The 17,344-nt window shown below is 45.3% G+C and overlaps 1 protein-coding gene across 10 annotated transcripts in view; it reads left to right on the top strand.

The window, feature by feature from the left end:
- Positions 1–17,344, top strand: part of LOC100970807 (tubulin beta-8 chain-like) — a 61,487-nt gene that overhangs the window by 38,823 nt on the left and 5,320 nt on the right. For 9 of the 10 annotated variants that reach the window (XM_063595326.1, XM_063595320.1, XM_063595324.1 and 6 more), the window contains 5 exons: positions 1,873–2,112; positions 9,239–9,317; positions 9,617–11,062; positions 11,653–12,809; positions 16,933–17,251. In XM_063595326.1, coding sequence (XP_063451396.1) covers positions 9,676–10,425 — 750 coding nt within the window. In that variant the 5' untranslated portion in view covers positions 1,873–2,112; positions 9,239–9,317; positions 9,617–9,675 and the 3' untranslated portion in view covers positions 10,426–11,062; positions 11,653–12,809; positions 16,933–17,251. The remainder of the gene's footprint in view (positions 1–1,872; positions 2,113–9,238; positions 9,318–9,616; positions 11,063–11,652; positions 12,810–16,932; positions 17,252–17,344) is intronic. The other variant, XM_063595308.1, reaches the window with a different exon arrangement.

The following is a 17,344-nucleotide window of genomic DNA, read 5'->3' as shown; positions in this document are numbered from 1 at the left end:
TGCTGGTGCTGTGGCATGCAGCACTACCTAATGCGAGAGAAAGATGTGAGCAAATATCCGGAATATACAAATATAATACAAAAATACAAATATAATCAGTTATACAGCAAACAGCTGTGGGAACAGCAGCTCTGCTTGCAGGGTTGGGTAGTGGAAGGTTTCAGAGTTGATAGCATTTGGATTGGGCTTTGAAGTATGACTAGGAGCTTACCAGATAGAGAAGTGGCGTTTGGACATTGTATGAGAAGGAAACACAATCTGAGAAGGTGTACCATCCTAAGTGAATCTGTCACAGAAGCGAGAAGATGCTGTGTAAACCGGAATAATGCTTGTGTGCGTGGATCTTGATCCCTTCGTGAGCAATAAATGATTTTGTGAATAAATTGAAGAATGCTAAATTAGATCATAGGGTGTGTTTGCAGGGGTGGGGAGAGAGGAGAGCGTCGAAACTGGGGAAGTGGGGAACCAGAGATGGCAAAGCCTGGGACTTCCAGCTTCACCCACAGGACGCGAGGAGCCACATCAGTATCACCCGCACACGCAAGCTCCCATGAAGGCAGCGGTGTCCAGGCTCTGTCGCGTCCTTTCTTTGCAGCCTGGGCCTTGGTTTCTTGCAGGTGCTGTGCCCAAAGGTTAGATTGCCAGATGTGGCCGTGTCTATCAGGGAACATGGACTGAGGCCGGTGCTTTCAACCACACTCACTTTTCACTGTGTTCAGAGGGGGTGGGAAACCTCCCTTAAGGAGGAGATACGACGTGTGCAGATTGAGAGCTGGGGCCACACGGATTCCTCTAGGGGCAAGGGCTGGTGACCTTGCAGTAACTTCCACAGGCCTCAGCACCCTCCTCTGCACAATGGTGGTGGGCTAGCCAGGGCACCACAGAAAGGGCCAGCAAGGCACACCCTCGTCTATTGCCCAGGCACACATGGGCATCCATGACAGCCATGCACGTGTTAGAGCCCGACCAGAGCTGCAGCCTCCTTTGGCTGAGGTTGGAAAAGCAGAGATGTGTTCACAGTTGGAGAATTGGTATGCCTTACCCAAGTGACATCCCTGTCCTTGGAAACTTACTCTGGGGTCACAGAATTAATTCCCCAGGATTGGGTGTCACGAGGAGCTAGTTCCTGTGGCTGAAAACCACCAACACCTCCTTTCCTGGAACATTTCCCTCCTGGCATAGGGCAGTTCTCATGCCAGAACATCTTGGGCCACAAAGAACCTTTAGGACTGAGCATGTCCTTCTGTTTGCTTTAAGCTTTTAAGAAAAAGAATATGCAAAGGCTGATTGAGGCAAAAATACAGGCTATTTCTGACGTTCATTCAGAATGCCACCTAACTAGGCCAGTTTTTGGATTGTATGCCAGCCTCTTTCTGCGGGATGTAATCTCAATGCCTTTGAGTTCAATCAGTCCTATAAATTGCTATCCCTATTCATGCAGTGTGTTTTCCCCTGCGTGAGGCATTTGTGAGTTCCATTAGCACTGATAGGACTTTTAAATGCAGAAGCAGCAGTGAAGGGAATGGCATTTCCCAGCTGTAGGGCACGGGCCTTCTTTGAGATAAAAACCCACCCTGGCATCGATGACATGGGAACTATTCTGTGTCTTTTCACCCGAGAGCTCTTCAATCAACTGATGATCGCACCTGCATAACTGCTACGAGACCTGCTAAGGGGGAGCCTGGCCCAGCCATCTCTTCTTTGTGGTCACAAGCATGAACGGCCCTGGGACATCCTCTTTCCTCACTGTCCCCTCACAGCATTTCCTGACCACTGTGGCCTTGGTCCCACCACCCACCTGTGCGGCTCATCTGGCCATGCACCTCTCCAGCTCACAACTCTGTTTTCTCCCTGTTGTTTCTATGAAACCAGGTTCCAGCCCCGCCACACAGTCTGCACGGCCTCCACCGCAGCTCTGGTGAGCCTCTTGGCCAGCTTCTGGTGACAGCGTGCACCTCCCTGCTCTGAGAAGGTCTCCCTCTCCTCTCTGCCCACCCTGTACAGAGACATCTTTCAAGACCGTCCCAGAGGAGAGTGGCCTCTCTCCTCCACCCCAAGAGGACAGCCTCTCATGTGGCTGTCACCCATCTGACCCCTACCACAGACCTGAGGGTAAGTGGTGCTCACGGGCCCATATCTGCCAGCCTGCGCCCAGTTGGAGACGCCTCCCTCTCATTTGTCCTTGCTTGCTGCATGACTTTGGCAAGTGCTTGCCTCTTTGAGACCCTCAGTTTTCACACCTGAGAAATAGAAAGGCGGTGCCTGCCCCAGCTGCCCCGCAGAAGAGTTTAGGTGGCATGTGAGAAAATGCCTTATGAACTACGATGTGAGCAACTGCAGCATGCTGTGAACACCGCTTTCATGAGCTCCTCAGGGGCAGGGTAACACCCAAGCATTCTTACACCTCCCACCGGGAGGCGTATGCAAATGAAGGCCATCAAGCTTGTTTGATCAGTGATGTATTTCTTTATTTTTAGTTGTAGGATATGACAACTCTATTTTTAGCAGCTATAGCGGCCAAAACTTTGTTACCACTCAGCAGTTGTGTGTTCTTCGAGAGTAGGTTTTGTGCTTTCAAAATATCTGAATCCTCTACCATTTACAGGTGTTCTGTGCATACTTGGTGTATGAGTTGCTCAGGAAGGAAGAAAAATGTGCCCTTTTTATCTTTTAAAAAGATGGCTTGGCTTGGTGCTCCCTTGCCTGCATTCCTTCTCTGTATTTAGAAACGAACCCACACAAGTGAAGGTAAACAAAGCCTCTTGAAAGATAAGGCAGGAAAAATGAGGATAGAAAACAAAACCCTTCTAGAGAGTTTACGTGGAGGCTACCACTGGCATCGCTGCTCTGCAGTCTGTCAACCAGAGGCCCCTGGTGCTGCAGCACGGCCTTGGCAGCTTCACCAACAGGAATGTGTTCTCCTAGGGTACTGGAGGGTGGCAGTCCCAGAGCAAGGTGTGGCAGGGCTGGTCCTCCTGAGGCCTCTCCCTGGCTTGCAGACGACATCTTCTCCCATGTTCTCATGTGGTCCTCCCTCTGCACACGCGTATCTGACATCCTCCCATGTCCTCACACGTTCCTCTCTCTGCACTCGAATCCCGGACATCCTCCTGTGTCCTCACGTGGTCCTCCCTCTGCACTCACATCCCTGATGTCCTCCCGAGCCCTCATGTGGTCCTCCCTCTGCACTCACATCCCTGACGTCCTCCCGAGCCCTCACGTGGTCCTCCCCCTACACTCACATCCCTGACGTCCTCCCGAGCCCTCACGTGGTCCTCCCCCTACACTCACATCCCTGACGTCCTCCCGAGCCCTCACGTGGTCCTCCCCCTGCACTCACATCCCTGACGTCCTCCCGAGCCCTCACGTGGTCCTCCCAAGCCCTCACGTGGTCCTCCCTCTGCACTCACATCCCTGACGTCCTCCCGTGCCCTCACATGGTCCTCCCCCTGCACTTGCATCCATGACGTCCTCCCGAGCCCTCACGTGGTCCTCCCCCTGCACTCACATCCCTGACGTCCTCCCGTGCCCTCACGTGGTCCTCCCCCTGCACTCACATCCCTGACGTCCTCCCGAGCCCTCACGTGGCCCTCCCCCTACACTCACATCCCTGACGTCCTCCCGTGCCCTCACGTGGTCCTCCCCCTGCACTCACATCCCTGACGTCCTCCCGAGCCCTCATGTGGTCTTCCCCCTGCACTTGCATCCATGACATCCTCCCAACAGTGAGCACGATATGTTATTGGGGTGGGTGTGGGATAAATAAGGTATACCAGGTGAGAATAATAAGAAACTCAACTTTAAAAGATGGTGCTGATTTGGACTGTGGAGAGATTCAACTGCCCTGCTTAGCATTTGAGATTGTGATGGATGAACTAATTAAGAGCCCAAAATGAAAGTTTGGGATAAATATCTGAGGGTGTCTAATATCCCAATTTTTCATCCTAGAGTGGGCAGAGTCCTTGACCCCATTCTAGGGAGACTTCCAAAAGAAAAAAGACCTGCATTTCTTCAACAACCCACACTGAGAGACTTTCCTGCACTTTTGACCTGTGGCTAACACTCCTCACCGTTCATTCTGTCATCAGTGTTTTGGGGAAGCACCTTTATCTCTCTGATTTACAGGTTATTAAGTGGCCCTTACAATTCCCTCCAGAGGTGGAAAAGACGATGATGGTGTCTGAGCTCACAGCAGCAAAAAGCAGGCGTGTGTGCTCAGCAGCCACGTGGCTCGTCTGCTAGGAGCTTACTAAATACGATGTTCTACAACATTGCTTAACACAAGGGGAGACGCTCCTGACTCAGAGTGTTTAATTGCTCACCTACTTCATTTTCTGCCCTCTTGGGCTTCTAAAATGAAAAGAAACCTGGGGCGATACAGTGAGTCAAAGGGGTGCCAGCCGCATCACAGCAAAATAGATTCCTAAAAAATCCCTGGCCTAAGATGACAGCCTTGGCTGGATCAGTTTGAATGTGCTGATAGTGGACATGGTAGAATGAAGGTGGTTGAAATGTTCATATTAAAGAACTTCCACCCAGATTGCAAGAAAAGAGAGAGGAATGGAGATGGCAGCACGAGCCCCTACAATAAAAGCAGATGTTTTGAGATCAGTTATATTTCTTCTGACAAAAAGACAGAAACCAAAGTTTAGCCTGAGACTACAATTAATTGGGCAATAAGCCAGAGGCACATATGGCATAGACAGATTTAAACATTTCTCCCTGATATTAATACAAATACTAAAATTACAAATACTTTGATTCCAAATAAAACAAATATTTAAAAAATTTAATGAATAAACACTGGGGTCTGCAGTAGTATTTGAAGGAGAGCTCACAAACAGGTTTGGTTTTTGAAGGTTAGAACTGGTGGTCTAGAGAATTCATTTCATTCCAGAGACAGAAAGAGAGGAATTTCTTGGGTTCCTTCAGGAATGCATCTAGCTTTGCCTCATCTTTGTTTGAACTATGGATACGGCAGAAGAAAACATGAGGATTTCACAGATTTAAGGTGCAAAAAGTCACTGGGTTCTCTAAGAAGTCTGGGATTCTTCTGCTGGAAAAATAAGTTTGTTGAGAAAAAATGAGTTGGAGGAGGCTGTTATTGAAGTGAAGCAGAATTGTTTTTACTAATCTGCTTATTACCCACTCTGTAGTGTGGAAACAAATTATTCATGCACGAGGTCCTCTTACTGTTCCTAGAATGCAGTGGAAAGAGAACAGATTAGTTTTTCTCCCTCAGAACACAACCACTAGAAACATCCTACCTCAGATGAGATATTGCCTAATTATTTTCAAAAGACAGTGAAAAATCATGGATGTTAATGTTTCCTGCAAAATAAATACATGCTAGAAACAGAAGCATCTGGGTCACAGCTATATTAGAACTGCCTGTGTTCCCCTGTCACTGACATTAAAACAAAAATGTCCAATACAATCATTCACAGCGTGGGAGAGGGGAAGTTGAAGGATGGAAAGGCCAGGCATAAAAGGATTTCAGAATTTCGGTCCATAAGAAAGTGGCTTTGTGCATTGTCTGTTACTATGTGCAAGGTGAGGTTTGAAGAATGAAAACATGCAGTAACAAAGGCTGTTTTGTCCATCTCACCTCCCCAGATACCAAGTTTCAGACATGTTGCATTTTAATTGAAAGGTTGATATAATTTTTTAAAAGAACACTCGTGGTGTTTGAAGTGACAAAGGCTGCTGTGACAAAAAAGCAGGGAAAGGGAATTTTTTAAAAAAAGCAAACAACAACAACAAAAACCCCACAGAAAAGCAAACAACAAACAAACAAAAAACAGGAAGAAGTCGAACTCCCTGGGCTATGACTACTTCCAGGAAGGGGCTACAAGAGGCAGTTGGAAATTCTATTTGCTTTGCAACTGTGGGTTTTCTGACCTGCTTCCTTTCTAAAGTATATTACTCTGCTTTTGGTTCATGAAGTTATCCATTTCTGTTTTCTGGAACGGCTATGTATTTTCTTTATCTATCATCCATCTATCTACCTGCCTATCATCTATCTATCTATTTACTATCTATCTTTTCTACCTTTCGCCATCAAGAGCTTCAACACCTGGACACATTCCGCAAAGTTTCCTAAGAAAGCAAGAAAAATAATTTTTTAAAAAAAATCCGGAGTCCGGGGGGCTAATGGGGCTTTACTGGGACTCTCTGGCTTAATCCTCCAAACAACCCTGCCATAGCAGTCCATCAGTCCTCTGAGACAGGTGAGGAAACTGAGGTCGCAGGAGGGCACCCAGAAGGTCCAGGCAGAGCCCCCGGGCCCCCACACCTGCCCCCGTGGCAGCTCCAACCCCAGCTTTTTCACTAGTAAGGCACTCGCGCTGCTGGGCCACGCCCACTGCCCCACGCGGGGAAGGAGCTTCGCGCTGCCGCCTGGCTGGGGACTGGGCACCGCCCTCCCGCGGCTCCGGAGCCGGCTGCCACCAGGGGGCGCGCCCGCGGTGTCCGGGAGCCTGGCGGCGCCTGTGCAGCGGCCAGTGCACCTGCTCCTGCCCTCGCCTCGGTCTCTGCCAGGACCCCGACGCCCAGCCGGACCCTGCCCTCCAGCGGGGCCGCGGCTCCACGGCCCGCAACAGCAGCCCCACCCGGCATTCGGCGCGCTCCCCGGGGCAGAGGTCGCGGTGTCCTCAGGCTGTGGCGCCGGCCTACAACCCCCACGCCGGGCCCGGGCCCCGTGATTATATTTGGGCCCCGCGTGATTATATTTGACAGGTCTTAGTTGACGCGCTGTTCAGCGCTTTGAGTTCGGCTGAGTTTGGGGTTGGAGAATTTTCTTCCACAGGGGATTGTCTTGGATTTTTCTGTTTCTCCCTCAATATCCACCTGGAAAACATTTCAATTAATTTGTATTCACTTAAGTATTTCCGTGCAAAAACTGTGTACAAAAGCCCCAAAGTATAATTTGCGCAGTTGAGCACATGTTCTGTTGTCCAGCATTTATGGTGGTTTGTAGTGGAAAAGATTTTTAGAATATGTGGATTTTGGGGATATTCCCAGAAGCCCAGATGGCCACACTTTAACTTTGGAGGAATTAATTCTCAGAATATTGCACACAATCAATCGCCTTTGGAAGGAGCATATATTCCCAGCAAAAGCTCTGGTTTTTTGAAGTCTGTGTTGTGTGTTATTTCCAGGAGAATATGCAATGATGACAATGTTATTAACTGATTCGAATATGAAATGCTGTTATGCCAAACAATGAATCTTTGTGTCACACATTATGCCTAACTATAAATCTTCGTGTTATACATTTTAATGTCATTGGAGAGTACTCCTGTCTTCTTGGCATTATTGATAATTCGATTCTAATTGCTAATAAGTCAGAAAAATTAGGAACACCAAATTTCAGTCGTCTCAAAAGCACTCCTCTTATTAAATTTGGATTTTTACCTTTATCACATCAAAAGAAGTATTGTTAGAAAGGTGTTTAATGTTTTCCAGATGGTTAGATTACTGTTATTAGTTCTGATTTCATTGTTAATTTTTAAAACCATAGAGTTGGAAGTATCAATATGCCTTTCAATATACCTTAGTGGGATTTATTAAATTTTCATGGATGTCTTTTGGAGGTTCAGGAAGTTATTTCTATTGCTAGATTTCTGGAAGATTTATCAGGAATGAGTGTCAGACATTGTCAGACGTCCATTGAAATCATCATGGTCTTTTCCTTTATTCTATTAATATGGTGTATTACACTGATTTTTAAATTTGTATTGGTAGGATAATTCCACTTGGTTATATTGTCTAACTTTTTTCTAATTTTCTTTAATTTTTATTAGAGATGAGACCTCACTCTGTCACCCAGGTTGGGGTGGAGTGGCACAGTCACAGCTCATTATAACCTCAAACTCCTGGGCTCAAGTGATCCTGCCACCTCAGCCTCCTAAGTAGCCAGGACTACAGGTGTGCACCGCCATGCCAGGCTTATCTAACATTTTTATGTGTTGCTTCTTCCAGTTTACTAGAGTTTTTGGAGATTTCTGTCTTCATTCATGAGGGATAATAGTCTGCACATTTATTTTCTTGTGATGCTTTTGTCTGATTTGTTACCTGGGTAATACTGGCCTCAAAAATGAATTGATGTTTTCCTGCTTCTCTGCTTTGCAAGCGTTTGTGAAGGATTGGTTATTCACTAAGTGTTTAATAGAATTCACTAGTGAAGCTTTGTGAGCCTGGGCTAGACTGATGAAGAGTTTTCATTAGTCTAATCTGTTTACTTGCTGTATGAGTATGCATATATTCTCTTTCTTCTTGGTTTACTTTTACAATTTCTGTATAGCAGGGAATTTGTTTCTAATTTGTAGTATTTCATGCTTCTAGGTTTTCATGGCAGTTGAGATGTAAGAATAAAAATAATGTTGGGAGAAAGAAGTTGTGGACAATCTGTGAATATCCCAACATCTGTTGTAGGAAGGTTAAGGTTTTTTTTTTTTTTTTTTTTTTTGCTGTACTTAACTGAATACTCATATTTATAGTGTGAGACAAATGTAATGTTGTGTATAAATAGAACTAGGAAAATGTCTTAGTATTTAATCGAGATGGAAGTCTGGGCCTACCTCCTCTCTTTTATTAATATGTAGACAGGACACCAACACAAATTTGAATGAGGACAAATAAAATGTTAGCAAATGAAGAATGGTATGAATTGGTTAAAATGTGATGAAATAGAGTGGTGAATATTTACATAGAATCCATGATGTGTTAGGTGCTATTTCAAGCTATTTGCACATATAGTTTTAATACCAATGACATTAAGATGTATAACACAAAGATTCATATAAATAAAAATTACAACATTGAAAATAATATTAGATGACACTAAAACTATCATAGAAATACACATTTATATAAAACATAAAGTAACATCTATTAAATAAATTTTAGAAACTTTGATTACTAACCAGATGAGTAAGTGATTAGCCTTCTAATCCAGTAAACAAGGCATACATATTATTTTCAAATTCCAGAGACAAATATTTTAAATATTGAAGCTTAAGACCTAAAAATGTGTCCTGTAACTCTGGGGGAGGGGGTTTCATTTGTTCCACCTGCAGCGAGGTCTGTTAGCCCGTCTCAGGTTTGACTCCTGACTTAATTCCTAACAGGGGAAGCTGCTGTCCTGTAACTCTGGAGAAGGGGGTTTCATTTGCTCCACCTGCAGTGAGGTCTGTTAGCCCGTCTCAGGTTTGACTCCTGACTTAATTCCTAACAGGGGATGCTGCTGTCCTGTGACTCTGGAGAAGGGGGTTTCATTTGCTCCACCTGCAGCGAGGTCTGTTAGCCCATCTCAGGTTTGACTCCTGACTTAATTTCTAACAGGGGAAGCTGCTGTCCTGTAACTCTGGGGGAGGGGGTTTCATTTGCTCCACCTGCAGCGAGGTTAGCCCGTCTCAGGTTTGACTCCTGACTTAATTTCTAACAGGGGAAGCTGCTGTCCTGTAACTCCGGGGGAGGGGGTATCATTTGCTCCACCTGCAGGGCGAATGGTGCTCTCACCTCACACGTGACACTTGGTCCTTTTTGCATTATGGTGGAGACCACGGATGACCGTATACCTGGCCGTCGAGTGACTGGCTGTACTGTCTTACAGGTCAGTGTGGGGCCAGAAAAAACTGGGCCAAGGGGCACTACACAGAAGGCGTGGAGCTGATGGAGTCAGTGATGGACGTTGTCAGAAAGGAGGCTGAGAGCTGTGACTGCCTGCAGGGTTTCCAGCTGACCCACTCCCTGGGTCGGGGGACTGCGTCTGGGATGGGTACCCTTCTCATTAGTAAGATCCGGGAGGAGTACCCAGACAGGATCATAAGCACATTCAGCGTCCTGCCCTCGCCCAAGGTGTCAGACACCGTGGTGGAGCCCTACAACGCCACCCTCTCAGTCCACCAGCTCATAGAAAACGTGGATGAGACCTTTTGCATAGATAACGAAGCGCTATATGACATATGTTCCAGGACCCTAAAACTGCCCACACCCACCTATGGTGACCTGAACCACCTGGTGTCTGCTACCATGAGTGGGGTCACCACGTGCCTGCGCTTCCCAGGCCAGCTGAACGCTGACCTGCGGAAGCTGGCCATGAACATGGTCCCGTTTCCCCGGCTGCATTTCTTCATGCCCGGCTTTGCCCCACTGACCAGCCGGGGCAGCCAGCAGTACCGGGCCTTAACCGTGGCTGAGCTTACCCAGCAGATGTTTGATGCTAAGAACATGATGGCTGCCTGTGACCCCCGTCACGGCCGCTACCTAACGGCGGCTGCCATTTTCAGGGGTCGCATGCCCATGAGGGAGGTGGATGAACAAATGTTCAACATTCAAGATAAGAACAGCAGCTACTTTGCTGACTGGCTCCCCAACAACTTAAAAACTGCCGTCTGTGACATCCCACCCCGGGGGCCATAGATTAGGTCCTGGGGGCCATAGATGGCTGTTGCTGGGCCTGTGTGCTCGGGGCAGTGTCTCCAAAGGCACAGATGGGGTTTCTGAACAGGACCTGGGGAGACAGGCAGGTGCTCACAAGTGCTGCTTCCCCCAACTGGCAACCAGTGAGGAAAAACGCCCGAGTGGAGGTCTGACCTGCCCCACTCTGGAAGGCTGATGCTCTCTGGAAAGGTGGGTGATGTGCAGTGTCTGCTGTCTCCCTGTCCCCCACTCCAAAACTTCAGGGAAAAGATAATCCAAGATTGTCAGGATGAGCCTGGTGAGGGTGGCACCTTTGGGGATAGGCCCTTCAGCCTGGCAGAGTCTCCTCCCCAGGCTTCTTGGGGAGCCTGGACTGCAAAGCCTGCTTTGGGGAAGCTGTCAAATAAGAGGTGTGTGTGTGAGCTGGGTGCTGGGCAACACGCGTGGACAGTGCTCTTCTCCCTGGCTCTTGTAGAACTTGTCCACGGCCTGTGTGATGACCTCTTGGTAATTCCCACCCCCACCCCATCACACAGATAAGATGAAGCCAGCACAGCCCAGGGGTGGGGAGATGTACAGGTTCTACTCCAGGTCCCCTGGGAATGCCCACCTGCCTCCGACGTGTCAGGGAGAACAGGTGAGGCCCCTTCTTGTTCTCTGAATGTTGGCAATGGTCTATTGCAGCCAAATGGGAACAGGCAGGCAGGAGACTCCCTCATCTCAAAAGAAGTGGCTCCTGGAAGCAGCTGGGAGGTGGGAGAGGTTCCCCCATACTCCCCCATACTCCCCCATACTCCCCCACACTCCCCCAAGCTCCCCCACGCTCCCCCACGCTCGCCCACGCTCGCCCACACTCCCCCATACTCGCCCAGCCTGTTCTAGGAGCAGGAAAAGGGGCCTCTGTGACAGCCCTCCTCAGTGGCTCTCACTCTCTAAGGGGTGTCCTTGCCCAACCCAGGTGCACACCCATCTGAGATGGCCTTGCATGGACCTGGTTAGGAAGGTTCAGCTGTAGCAACCACTGGAACCTGCCCACACCTGGTGTCTCCACTCAGACGTGGGGCTAGATGTTCCTCCCTCCAGTAGTGGCACAGCCAGTGGCAGAGGGGGCAAGCACCGCTGCAGTTCCCACCTGGGTCTGAGGGGGGGTCAGGCTTGGTGCCCATGTATTTCCCAATTACCTGGTTCCATATGGGGGCTTCATGGACAGGAGTGGTGCTTTTCCAGGCCTCTTTTCCATAAGCCAGCTACAGGCCCAGGTTTCCAAGTTTCTGGAGCCCCTCTTCCAGCCTGGCAAGCATGGCGTGTTGTAGGGGAAGGACGTCAAGCCTACAGGCAGCAGAAACCTGTCTGGGTATGTTCTCTACCCCTGGAGGCCCCTGGTTGTTTACCTCTTTGGGTGAAAGTCGGCTTAGGATCTCAACATTCTTGTAGGACTTCAGAACTGTACCGACAGGGGCCCAGGAAGGAGCAGAGGCTGGGGCTGGCAGCTAACCAGTGTAGTGGGGGTTGTAGGGCTCAGTTTGGTCTTGCAGGGAATTCAGGGAGGCTTGGATTTCCTGAAGCTCTAGATGAGCTTGGGCTTGGATATGGAAACGGCATGGAGCCAGGGCCCTTCTGCACACTGGGGTCTGAGTAGTTGCACCCTGGTGCATCCATAGGTGTGCCCCACCTGGAGCACAGCTGTGGATAAAAGCCGGGAGAGCTGTGGAGGGAAGAGGAGGAGGAGGGAGTCTCGGGGCAGCCCCAGCTGCCAGGCAGGGCCTCTGCAAGTGAGATGCAGATCCAGCCTGTTGGCCACTTAGCACCTGCTTGGCCACCTGCAGATCACCTGACCTCTGCTTACCTGTAAATGGGGGTTGCAGCAGCACTTGCCTTCTGGGACTCCTGCAGCTTGAAGGGGCAGCACACACCACATGCTGAGAAGGCGCCTAACTCAGGCAAGCTTCTCCAACAGCACCACATCAGATTAACATCCAACCTGTACAGGACATCAAATCTCCCCATCCCTCATTCCAATGGAAGAAAAGGGAGTCTCTGTCCTAGGGGAGCAAGCACAGGCCTATCTATGCAGTTGGCAGTTGGCACTTGGCCCAGGTTGGGGAAAGGCCCTTGGATACATGCTGGTTTCACCAACCATCTGTGGGTTGGGTTTGGCCTGGACCCATGTACCCCAGGAGGCCAGCAGCCCCCTGCATGGGACAGGACTGGGAGGTGTGTGGGAGGGCTGAGCTTTGAGGGAAGCCATTATTTGGCCTCATGGGAAGTGGTGCAGGTGGTTGTTGGTGGCTCAGTTTTGCAGGGCCTGGGTGATCACCCAAGGAGTGAAAATTGCCTTTTTATGAGAAATTGCCAAAACTGATGCAAGCTCATCAGTTGAAAAGGTGAGTAATGCTGACAGTTGGCTTCACCTGCCCCTTCCCCACAAGTAACTGGTGTTCAGAGGTGGATTTGGTTCCTTCCCAGCCTTTCCCATTTGCATGTAGCTGTGTGCATGTACTTTTGTGTGTATACACACATTCCCTGGAGGGGTTACTTTTATTTTTTTATTTGGGGGGATAACTAGTGAGGCAGCCTGACACTTGCTTATCTTGTCTTTTAATTGTGGAGTCCTCTATGGAGTGGGCATCGGGTACTTCCTAGCTGGCCTCTGCCAGCTGTTTGGCTGCCCCAGTTTCTGCCCTTCACAGACATGCCGGCCACCTGGTGTGACATTCAGTGGCCTTGTTTGCAGCTAGTGTGATGAGACAAGTGGATCAGGTACATTATAAACTGAAAAAGCACATGACACGCAGAGGGAAAGGATAAATGACCATGGGTGTACTGCTCTGCTGAAGTCCGCATCACATGACTGAGATGACAAACATTTTTTCACCTAACATTTGGGCCCTGAGAAACGGCATCTATGTTTTACTTTTTATTTATAACAGAGTTAGAAGAAATACTACCAGGCTTTCTTTTCCATTTTCCCCAACTCCCTCTTTACCCCCTTAAGTTTACCTACCTCAGAAAGAAGAGCTTACCTGGTTAACGAGAGCCTGAAATTATTTGAGCCAGGTCACTGTGTAAAGGTCAGACTGCTTCTGTCTCCTTGTGCATCACTTGTGCAGCTCAGATGTTTCATAGCTCCCTGTATACAGGTAGCTGTGTTACCCTCCTAGCCTGCTTTCTTGGTTTGATACATGCCTGGGAGCATGTGAGAGCACTTAAGGTCTAGGCTCATGGGAGGACTGTTCTGCCGACCCCAGCTCATCTCTCCAGCTCAGCCTGCATGCCTGCCTTCCTCCAACTGATTCCAGAGTAGGGGATGGGAGGTCTCACATTGACCTCAAGTTTATGTGACTTTTTCCACCTCTGCTTTCCCAGACAGCCCCTGCTGTGGGACTTGTAAGGAGATTTGTGAAGTCAGTATCTACTTTTCTTGTGTGGGTGTTTATAAATTATTCCCCTGGAGGGGAATAAATGTTAGAGGTACTCCAAACCCCTAACATATAAACATCTAAGCCTGGCCCTTTTTTGGTGGTAAAATATATATAACATAAAACTTACCATTTTAACCATGTTTAAAGGTGCAGTTCCATGGCATCCAATATATTCAGTGTTGTCCAACCATCTAATTTATCTAATTTATCCATATCTACAACTTCTTTATCATCCTAAAATGAAACACCAAAACCATGAAGAAGTCACTGAATAGAAGACTGATGTGTTTGACTCCATAAAAATTAAAACTTTGTATGAGAGAAAAATGCCTCAAAGTCAAAAGTCAACAGGCTGGGGAAATAGATCTGCAATATACATTACACACAAAAAGCTAATTTGGGATATATATATACACACACACATATATATACATATGGATATATGTAAATATCCATTTTTAACACCATTTTAAAAATACCATCGTTTCCCCATTGAATAGTGTCGACTCCCTTGTTAAAAATCATGACCGTGTTTTTTGGTTCTTTATTTCTATCGCATTGGTCTTTATGTCTGTCTCTATGCTGGTACAGCATTGTTTCGGGTACTGAAGCGTTACAGTAACTATGAAACCAGGAGGTGTTAGTGCTCCGAATTTGTTAGTTTTTAAGATTGATTTGGCTACTTGGGATTTTTTTAGATTTCATCTGAATTTTAGAATAGGTTTTTCTATTTTTGAATATATTGGAATTTTTATAGTGATTTTATTGAATCTGTAGATCGCTATAGATAACAATGGCATCTTGACAAGGTTTTGTCTTCCAGTCCATAAACACATGATGTCTTTTCATTTATTTGTGTCATCTTTAATACTTTTCTGCCATGTTTATAGTTTTTGCTGTACAGGTTAAGTGGGTTTCTAAGTATTTTATTCTTTTGATGCTATCATACATGATACTGTTGTCTTGATTTCTTCTTCAGATAGTTTATTGTTATTGTAGAAATACAACTGATTTCTGTGTATTGATTTTGTATCCTGCAGCTTTGCTGAATTTTATTTATTGTATCTGACAGTTTATTTCACAGAAACTAAAAGATTTTGAATATATAAGGTTATGTCATCTGCAAACAGATAATTTTACTTTTTAAAAAATTGGAATATCCTTTATTCTTTTACTCACCTTATTGTTTTAACTAACTAGAACCTTCAGTACTACATTAAATAGAAGTAGTAAAAGCAGGCATCCTTGTTTTTGCTCTGAGGGTAAAAGCTTTCAGTCTTTCACCATGTTAGCTGTGTTTTTTGTTGTTGTTTTTTGGTTTTTTTTAATAACATTATGTTAAGGTGGTTTCTTTCTTTTTATAGTTTATTAAGTACATTTTATCATGAATGTGGGTTAAATTTTGACAAATGCTTTTTCTTTAAGATGATCACATGAGGTTTTTTCCTTCATTATGTTAATGTGATATTACACTGATTTTCATGTGTTAGAAATACTTTTATTTCAGGAGTCAGTTATACTCATTCATAGTGTATAATCCTTTTAATGTACTGCTAAATTTGAATTGCTGGTATTTTTTGAGGATTTTTGCATGAACATTTGTAAGGGATGTTTGTTTGTAGTTTTCTTATGGTGCCTTTGTCTGGCTTGGTGTCAGGGTAATACTGGCCTCATATAATAAGTTAGAAAATGTTACCTCCTTTTCAACGTTTTGAAAAAGTTTGAGAAAAATTGGGTTAATTCTGCTTTAAACGTTGGGTAGAATTCAACAGTGAAGCCATCTGGTCCAGGCTTTTCTTTGTTGCTGGGTTTTTTATTACTGATGCAATCTTCCTGCTGAATCTCCTTGCTCAATAGGTTTATTCAACTTTTCTGATTCAGTCTTAGTAGGTTTTTTGTTTCTAGGAATTTGTTCATTTTATTTAGGTTATTCAATTTTTTTAGTGTATAGTTCCTTATGGTACTCTTCTACATCCTTTTTTTACTCCAAAAGTTTGTTAGTTATGTACCCATTTTATTTCTGAGTTTGGTAATTTGAGTATTCCCTTTTTTTCTTAGTCAATCTAGATAAAATTTTGTCAGTTTTTATCTTTTTCAGAGAACAAACTGGGTTTTGTTGATTTTTGATATTTTTTTCTATTCTCTATTTCACTTATTTCCACTGCTATCTTTATCATTTTTAAAATTTTGCTAGCTTTTATTTGTCCCTCTTTTAGTAGTCCCTCTTTTTCCCTCTGTTTTTAGTTCCTTAGGAGTAAAGTTGTTGATTCGGTATCTTATTTTTTATAATCATTTATAGCTATAAATTTTTTCCTTGTGGTACTGTTTTTGATGTATCTCTTAACTTTTGGTATTTCATATTTTTAATTTGTCTCTAGATATTTTCTATTTTCTCTTGTGATTTCTTCTTTTATCCATCCTTGGGTGTTTAATAACTATATTTTTAGACATAAAATGTGTAACCTACAAAATTTTCTTGATTTGTTACAGTTTTATTTGTTGTAAGTTTTTATTTCAGAATTAAATATGTGTATCAACATTTGTTGTGTTCTCATAAACTTTGTAATACATGGAGATTTCTGGTCCACATATGTAAGTCTCTACATGAATATTATTTTGAAGCATTTAACCTTCTGTTTTAATATTTCAAAGGTCTAAATGAAATTGAGATTTTTGGTTTCTGAGATGAAATCATGGTAGGTGACTGAGAAATGCTTAAAAATTAGCCAAAACTTAAAATTAAGTTAAAGTTTACCTTCAGGATTCAACCTGAATAAGTCACCCTGTATTGCTGGTAATAAAAAATAAGTCTTTAATGGTATAAAAGCAAACTTCAGAGAATGTTTTCTTTTCCCCAGTTGACATCTAAATTAAAAGCTGGAAAAAATTTTTATGGCCTTATGCGTTTTTCACTTTACAATTTCAACTTTTTCTGGTCAAAATTTTTCCAAACAGAGTCCTGTGTATTTGAAAGACAAATTTTTTTCAGTTGAAATGCTTAAGCAGTTAAATAAGGCCATGAAACTTTCTTGAACCTGTGGGAATCCATGAGAAAATCTGACATTATGTTCTATTCTCTTGGAAGGTAGAAATATCGTTTGACTTCTGTTTTGCTGACAAGAAATGTGGTCCTGAGCAAGGCTCCCTGGACAATGACCTCACACATGGAAAACGCTGGAGCCCATCTGTCTCCAATCTGCTGTTTTCCAAAAATTAGGGAACTTCAGTTTTCCCTTTGATACTCTCTGTTTCTACCAACCCCAACGCCAGGGCTGTCCTGCTTCTACAAGTGACAATGACAAATATAGGCCTGAAGGAAGATGAGCTGATGGCATTCCCAGCTTACTACCACTCCTTGGGGGCCTTATCTCACATACGTGGATTCAACTCATAGACTCAGCTGGGTGAGGATCTATTGTTCAGCTACATTAGAAGTGACTGCTTAAGACTCTGGTGTGTGGTGAAATGAGGCAGAATTTTCTCAATGCAGTGTTGGG

The sequence above is a fragment of the Pan paniscus genome, chromosome 1 (genome assembly GCF_029289425.2).
Source record: "Pan paniscus chromosome 1, NHGRI_mPanPan1-v2.0_pri, whole genome shotgun sequence".
Taxonomy (NCBI): Eukaryota; Metazoa; Chordata; class Mammalia; order Primates; family Hominidae; genus Pan; species Pan paniscus.
The sequence above is the reverse complement of the archived record's forward strand: the minus strand, read 5'-3'. Positions and strand labels throughout refer to the sequence as shown.